This window comes from Benincasa hispida, chromosome 2, assembly GCF_009727055.1.
Source record: "Benincasa hispida cultivar B227 chromosome 2, ASM972705v1, whole genome shotgun sequence".
Classification (NCBI taxonomy): Eukaryota; Viridiplantae; Streptophyta; class Magnoliopsida; order Cucurbitales; family Cucurbitaceae; genus Benincasa; species Benincasa hispida.
This window is the reverse complement of record NC_052350.1, coordinates 19,141,314-19,149,180: the sequence shown is the minus strand read 5'-3', so window position 1 is coordinate 19,149,180 and position 7,867 is coordinate 19,141,314. Positions and strand designations below refer to the sequence as shown.

General features: G+C 32.6%; 2 protein-coding genes across 2 annotated transcripts; one reads left to right on the top strand and one right to left on the bottom strand.

Annotated features, from left to right (window-relative positions):
* The first annotated feature begins 443 nt into the window (after window positions 1–443).
* On the top strand, window positions 444–1,952 carry LOC120071444 (temperature-induced lipocalin-1). The gene is made up of 2 exons (XM_039023737.1): window positions 444–902; window positions 1,640–1,952. Exons 1-2 carry the CDS (start codon window positions 531–533, stop codon window positions 1,820–1,822), a joined length of 555 nt encoding a protein of 184 aa, XP_038879665.1. The 5' UTR covers window positions 444–530; the 3' UTR covers window positions 1,823–1,952.
* Window positions 1,953–2,080: 128 nt separating this feature from the next.
* LOC120071443 (VAMP-like protein YKT61) lies at window positions 2,081–4,899 on the bottom strand. Its single transcript, XM_039023735.1, has 6 exons — window positions 4,525–4,899; window positions 3,665–3,762; window positions 3,151–3,255; window positions 2,951–3,016; window positions 2,492–2,578; window positions 2,081–2,318 (listed from the first exon to the last, which is right to left on the bottom strand). The coding sequence occupies exons 1-6, from the start codon at window positions 4,715–4,717 to the stop codon at window positions 2,268–2,270; spliced, it is 600 nt and encodes a 199-aa protein (XP_038879663.1). The 5' UTR covers window positions 4,718–4,899; the 3' UTR covers window positions 2,081–2,267.
* Window positions 4,900–7,867: the final 2,968 nt, after the last annotated feature.

Genomic DNA, 7,867 nt, shown 5'->3' with positions numbered 1-7,867 from the left:
TATTAATATAGAATAATATTATTATAAGATACTTATTTAAATCATTAAGAAATTAATATATTTTTAAAAAAGTTAAATCTAAAAACTAATAATATATTAACTTTCACATGTTAGTTTAGAATTTAAAAAGTGAGTATCTTAAATTATCTAATAATTAGATTTACCAAGAAATAAAAACGATTAAGATTTTCTTAAGATTACTTTGTACAATTACGAAATAAAAATCCAATCCCAAATCGAGCCAAAGTTAAGGGGGGCAAAAAGAGATGCAACTTAGCTAGCAAGCTAAATGTTTTTTTCACCACAATAATGTTTGGGTTCTAGAAACCACCCATTCAAATCTAGAAGTTTCTAGCTTTTGTCTCAAACTAATAGGCCACATGGGCACCGCTGAAATATGAAAAGACCTTATAGATAAGCATCCACACAAAAGCAATCAATCAATCAATCAATCAGTTCAATCCTCTTGTGTCTACAAATATCTTCTGCAGAAACCGAAAATTGTGTGTGTTTCATTGACATTAGAAAGAATGGCAAAGAAAGAGATGGAAGTGGTAAAAGGGTTGGATCTTGAGAAGTACATGGGAAGATGGTATGAAATAGCTTCAATTCCCTCAAGAAATCAACCCAAGAATGGTGTCAACACAAGGGCTACTTATACACTCAAGGAAGACGGAACTGTGAATGTGGTGAATGAAACTTGGAGTGATGGCAAGAAAAGTTCTATACAAGGTGTGGCTTATAAGGCTGACCCTTCAAGCCAGGAGGCCAAGTTTAAGGTCAAATTTTATTTGCCTCCTTTTCTTCCAATCATTCCAGTGGTGGGCAATTATTGGGTTTTGTATATTGATGGTGATTACAGTTATGTCTTGGTTGGGGAGCCTACAAGGAAGAATCTTTGGGTATGTTTTCTTAATTCACTTTCTTATACCAAATTTTTCATATTCTGGGTTTTGTTTATTGATGAGGATTTTCTAGACACAAATTTTGAACATCCATTATCTGGTTGTTTTATTTTATGGGAACTACCTGATTTTCTATGCTTTTTAACTGTCTTTCTGGTTTAAGGATGCTTTCTAAAAAAGGGACAACAAATTAGTGCTTAGAGAGTCGAAAAGAAAACTTCTCACCTGCTTTTAACAATAAATATTTGTGAAAGTAAGTTAATGTAATACTAGAAATTATCTCAGGGAAAGAGGTGAGGTCCGTTATCAGAAACCACCATCGTTAAACCAAATTATTCAAACTTGTCTTCATCCTTTATCCAGAAACAAAAACCTCAATACAATACAAGAGAAAAATTTTGGTATTGGTTCTGCAGCTAGGTTTAAACTTCTTTGTAGATTGGAAAATTGAAAAATTCTAAACTGTTTGGCCCACGAATTTTCATGACATAATTTTAAAATATTACATGTTTGAAAGTAATCTTAAAATGGTTAAAATCACTATTGAATACATTAAACATAATTTTTATGTATCAAAATTGATTATGAATGATTAAAACATATTTTAAATTGATTAGAAGATAAGAAAAGTAATTACTCCAAACATATCTTAACCAATTAAAAATCACTTCCAAACATATCTGCACCCATGCTCCACCTTGTGTTAAGCTTAAGAATGTGTGGTGTATTGTCAGATATTGTGCAGAGCTACTCATCTTGATGAGGAGATATACAATCAGCTGCTTGAAAAAGCCAAGGAGGAGGGCTATGATGTAAGCAAACTACACAAGACACCACAGAGCGAGCATCCACCAGAAAGCGAAGGCCCCAAAGATGCAAAAGGCATATGGTGGATTAAATCCATTCTGGGAAAATAAACTCATATAACAGAAGCTTCTGTTTGTATCATCAAAATCCTATCTTGCTACCTTTCTCACCAGTTGTATGTAAAATGTTGGTTTGTGAGTACATATTCTCTATATGGACATGGCTTTAAATTTATACTCATGCTTTGCTTTTTACTGATAACAAGTACAATTTGTTGGTGAGATGGTAAAACGACACAACGGAATCAAACTAATAATAAACATTCCATTGACAATGGAAAACAAGCATATGTGAATTAACACCGCCAATGAAGAAAATGAGACATCAATATACTATACGAGTAGGATCTACGCCCATCATTTTGCTCCCCCATCTTTTAAACAACAAACAGGATAGAATTCACAAGATTCAGCAAAGCAAACAAATTGTGACGGATATAATCATATTACAATCATCAATTCTCTGGTTCACCTTCTATGTCATGCCATCAAAAGCTTACAATATGGTACAACACTGGTTGGTCTTTTTAGCTTGTTTGTAGAACATCTGTTCAATCACGGGTAAGCAACAGTTTAGGTAGTTCAGAAAATGGAAAAAATGTCGGATGCTTCATGAGAGTATTAGTAACAGTTAGTAGATTTCAAGAAAGTAAGTTCAACTCATGGACCAGGAGACTAACATCATATACTACGTTCAACTAGTGATGTACAGTTGCATACCTGTGATGCTGCACTGAGATCAGAGCTCTTCTCGACCAAACTGTCCAACCTTTCGCCACGTGCAAGCACGCTGTCAATGGTCTTATGCTGTATTGAGGAAGAAAAACATATCAGTAATGAAAATTAATCAACTAGAAAACAGCAATGTATTAAACAACTCCAGAATTTGTCTAAACAAGTGTGGAAGTTGTCATTATGAAACTGGTTTCTCATCCCAAAATAGTAATAATAATATCCATCTAGAAATCGTATGTCACCATTTCTTTCCTGCAAGTTTACAATCAGGAGAATGACGATGGCATTGAAATGCAGAAAGAAAATTTTCCTCGTCTATACAAGAAAAATATATCAGATTGACTAAAGGTGACTTGTATTCAAAGGGCAGAGACTTATGATGCAGTTTTTCAGTAATGAGATGCACACAAATTCATAAACCACTGCACCTATAACAGGACTTACAAGAATAATTTTGGTTTCATCTAACTCCCTCTGTATTTTCAACAATTTATCAGCCTCTGCAGGGTCCTGAACAGTTAAAAAGAAAAGATTATAATTAAATATATGTGGTTGGGTGGAGGAATGAAGCCTGACTATAATTAGATGTAGAAAGGAGAGCTTTTTTTCTTCTTTGATGAGAAGTAGAAAGGAGAGCTATAAACCTGGAATTTGGTTAAAGCTTCAGTCAGATAGGGCCATGGTTGGAAGTTATCTGCTTGTGCATTTCTCCATGTTTCACCAAAAATTTTTTGGTACTCGTCTATAACCTGTTAGAAACCAATGTGCATCATCAATAATTGGAATCATATAGAGACAAATATACAACCGCTCTGATGAAATATATGCACATATATATATATCTATAAACAAGTCATATTATAACCTTCCGTTCATCCACATACAATAACAAATCAACACTAGGATCATAGAGAATATATAATAAGAGAATAAAACTAATCTTCATAGTTCAAAATGATGCTCACATAAACACAAGTTTGATGCAGTATTGATCCAGTTAAGTTATATAATCAGATATCAACAATCAGCCTGTTAGTTTGTCTTAAAGAAAAGCAACTCATCATTCCCAAATCAAACAAAAGAATCCAATTTTACATGAGAAAAGAAAGGGTGCTCAACAGCAATATATTTGGTAATGGGAATAAGAATGACTCTCACCTGGTTAAGCAGAGAAAATGCACTTCGAACTGGGTAGTGGTCATCCATAAATCCCAAAGCACAAAGACCATTTCTATTGTAACTATGCACCTTGTACTCTACAAAATTTCAAAAGATTCGTAGAAAATTAATAACATAGAACATAATGGTATCTGGGCAGATGTTCAGTGGTAAACCAACATTGCGAATCATCTTTGACAGTGACTTAAAGCTAGAAACTAACATGAAACAAAGACACAGTAGTAAAATAGCCGACCTCACATCAAATCAACCATACTTAGAGGGGAAAAAACACGAAATGTTTGATTAAAAATTGACATATTGAAACAAAACAAGAAAAAAGTTAAAAGAAGGGTACAAAATTCCGAATCTTCCACATAAACCTTACACTACAAATTCAAATTTCAACTTGTAACAAATTCCAGTGACTATAGTCCCAATAGAATCCCTATACAAGTTCAGACTGCAATCAACCATATCCAATCAACCGCATAACGACACTAACAGGGTAAACAAGATTTCACAAGAACATTCAGCTAAATCTCGGTACCCGCTAAACCAAATGAGGAAAGGGGGTTTTCATTGCATAGCATAACATCCTGTTCGTTCTCGCTTAATCTACAATCATATATTCCCCCCAACTATTAGAGACTTTCTATCTTCCTATGATTTGATCAGCATACAAAATTCATAGATTTCCAATTATAAGATTGATTTTATAAAAGAAAAGAAAAGAAAAGAAAATTCAAAAGCAAAACTCCAATAACAGCAATCAAGCAACAAAAAACAATCGACCCAACACGAGAAATACAAGAATAAGGAGATAAACATAACCCTAATCGAGAATTAACAAAACAGACCTTCGTGCTGAACAGATTGACGCTGGTCAGGTGGGGTACGTTTAGCGACGGTCCGACCAACAAAACAGATGAACTCCTTAACGCTGGACCTCTGAAAGTAACCGAAATGACTCACATCAGAGGCGTTGGCTAATATAATCGGATCCGATCCTTCTGGGTGGCATTTCAAGACCAGCAACGCCGTGATCTTCATCTTCTTCTTCTTCAAAAAACTCAAATTCCCCCTTTTCTTTCCCTTTCTCTAATCTCTCTCTGTAAATGGTTGAGAAATCGTAAGAAAATAAAACGAAAATTCGTAATTTTATGACAAAATGGGATCTTATGATTCTTTTGTGGGGGGGGAAAAATGGGAATGTAACGCAATCGTAATGTGCCAATGCCAACGCGCGGCACCGCTCACTATCGGGAGACAAAATGGAGGCAATATCCCCTGCGGTGGGGTTCATTTTAAAGAACGTGCAACTCGGTACGTGGTAAAATCTGAATGCGCCGACAATGTTCCTCCACCAGATCACATCCCATGAAATTAAAGTTAGAGATATGAAGAGAAAAAAGGCAAAATAAAAAAAAGTAAAAAATAACCTTTTTTAAAAAAAAAGTTTAAAAAACACTACGGAATGAAAAATTGAACACTAGAATTTAGAAACAGTTACTAAGCACTTAAAATTCACTTTCAAGAACTCTTAATTTTAGTCCTGGTTTATTGTTGATCTTTCTAAAAAAAAATTATCTATTAACTATAAATTTTAAAAATATATTTTTTCTCATAAAGATTATTATTATTATTTAACTAATTTTGAGACTATATTTAAGATTTATTTAAAGTATATCCATCAAAATTAGACAACGAAAAATATAGGAACTAAAATTCAATACAATTCAATTTATAGACCAAAATGGCATTTGAAAAATAAAGGGAGATTAGAATTTAGAACATATTCTTCATATGGTATGGTACCCACTTTAATTAGTTTGTCATATTCTTCTTGTGTTTGAATTTCAAAAAGCATAAAAAATGTTTTGTTAAAAAAAAAAAAAAAAAAAAAAACACTTTATGTCTTTCCCTTTTTAAACATTATCCTCCCATTCTATTCAAAATTTTGTACTTATTCAATCATAATTAAGAAACTATTTGAAATTTGTTCATAATGTTGATATGACAAAATTAATCATAGTTAAGAAACTATTTGGAATTTCTTTTAACAAAAATCAATCTTAATGTCGATATAGACTAGATTAAGTGTAAGGTCATCTATCTTTTTTTCCTTTTTTTTTTTAAGGTGAAGATGATTCCATTCTTAAAATAGATGTATAATAAATAATTATTTATCATAACTTTATGTATATCGAAGATTATTGCGAATCAACTTGGTATGTGGCTTTCTTCATCCATTAGTCCCAATCCAATTGTGAATGGTCACTGTGATAATATTTTGCTTTGTCATGAGATTGTGGAGGGTTATCATAAAATGATGGTAAAAGTCAATATGCATTTGAGTTAGATTAAGGTTAGTATCACTTCTCCCATATATTATGTATTTATTGATGGGTCTCTTGAGGGTATTTTCCTTGGAGCAGAGGTCATCTACAAGGGGATTTATTTTTGTTGTACCTTTTGATGATTGGCATGAAAATTTTGTCTCGTTTGTTGAATTATCCTTATCATCTCTTTTGGTTTCATGACCATTGTGTCAAGGTTGGTGTCCTAAATCTCGTGGTTTTTGTCGTTTGTAAATTTTGTATATAAATTATTTATTTAATAAAATAAAGTGTTATTTTATTCTACATTTTGATTTGTATTAACTAATCCAATAAACTAAGATCCAAGGTTATTTTATGTAACAAACATGTATGTGAAGGAACCTTTGAGGTCCTTGAGTGGAAGCGTGGAGATTGATCTAAAATTTATTTTCACATAATCAAAATTACGAAATAAAAACGTTATGCATAATAATAAATTTATAGCATGCAAACATAAATGGAAAAAGGAATTAGGGTGAGAGAAGACTTACCCTTGAAGAAACTTTCTTCACGAATTTTCCTTCTCCGGATCTGTCACAAACAAACTCGATCCAAATGGTCACTACCACGATAAGAGCCTCCTGTATTCTCTAATGGGATGGGAATCACTAAGGAGTTATGGACTCTTAGAATTTTGGAAGAGAGGGAAAAAGTTTGAGAGAGGAAGAGGGGAAGAATAGAGAACTTGAGAATTTTTTCTCAAAAATAATTTAGTGTGTCGTAAACACGGTAACAACTCCTTGCACCACTCCCACGTACGTTGTAGAGACAAAAAGGGGAGGAGGTTACAACTTCCTCCCAAAATTAATTTAAGAAATAAAACATATTAATTAAAAAATAATTTTAATAAAACATTAATATATATTTATATAATAACCATTTTATCATATAATATATATATTAAACTATATGTTATATCAAATATAATATATAACTTATAGTTTAATAATGTATCCAATACAATATAAATTATAGTTTAATTCTCTCAATATTTAATATAAATCTCTTTTATATTAAATTTAATTATATCAATCTAATTTACATAATTAATATTTGAATCATATTCAAATATTTATTTCATCTCAAATAAACTTTATATTATAATGTATTTGATTATAGTAATTATATCATATATAATTAAATTAAAAATTAATTATATCACATATAATTAATTCCCTCAATTAATTTAAACAATTTAAATTAATCCAAAATTGATTCTCATTTAATCCCTGTTGAGCCACAAAGGGGACCTCATGGACATGTAAATTGAATTTCCAATAGTACTTGAATAATTAATTAAACTCTTTAATTAAATTATTCAACATCCATTAACTATCAGACACTCCACTAAAGACCGACAGCTGCACTCTTCGCACTACAGATGTGTTTCTGTGTTAATTGGATATAACCAGTCAATATTGCGATGACCCTTCACAAACTAGGTCAAAATTTCCGTTTTGCCCCTATAGTTACATCTAACTCCTTAAGTACCACTAATCCCTCTAATGAACAATAAGTCATAGTCCAGTTATGACCAAAACCCCTCTCGGGCCAGGAGAAGGTGTGGCACCACATTGTTCAAGTCCGGAATCAACCCTTAAATGAGCAATTTATCTACTTTCCCCGACATTGGGGAATGAGTGAATTCTGTCTTGTGTAACTGTATTTCCAGCTCCCCAATCAGACGAATCCCCAAAATGGTAAGCTTGTTGAGTCGGCAATCTGGCCATTCTCACCCATATAAATTAAAGAACCGCCTTCATAAGCAGGAATCCACAACTCACTCAGGATTCAGGTCGTGCCACCCATGGTCATCCTGGTG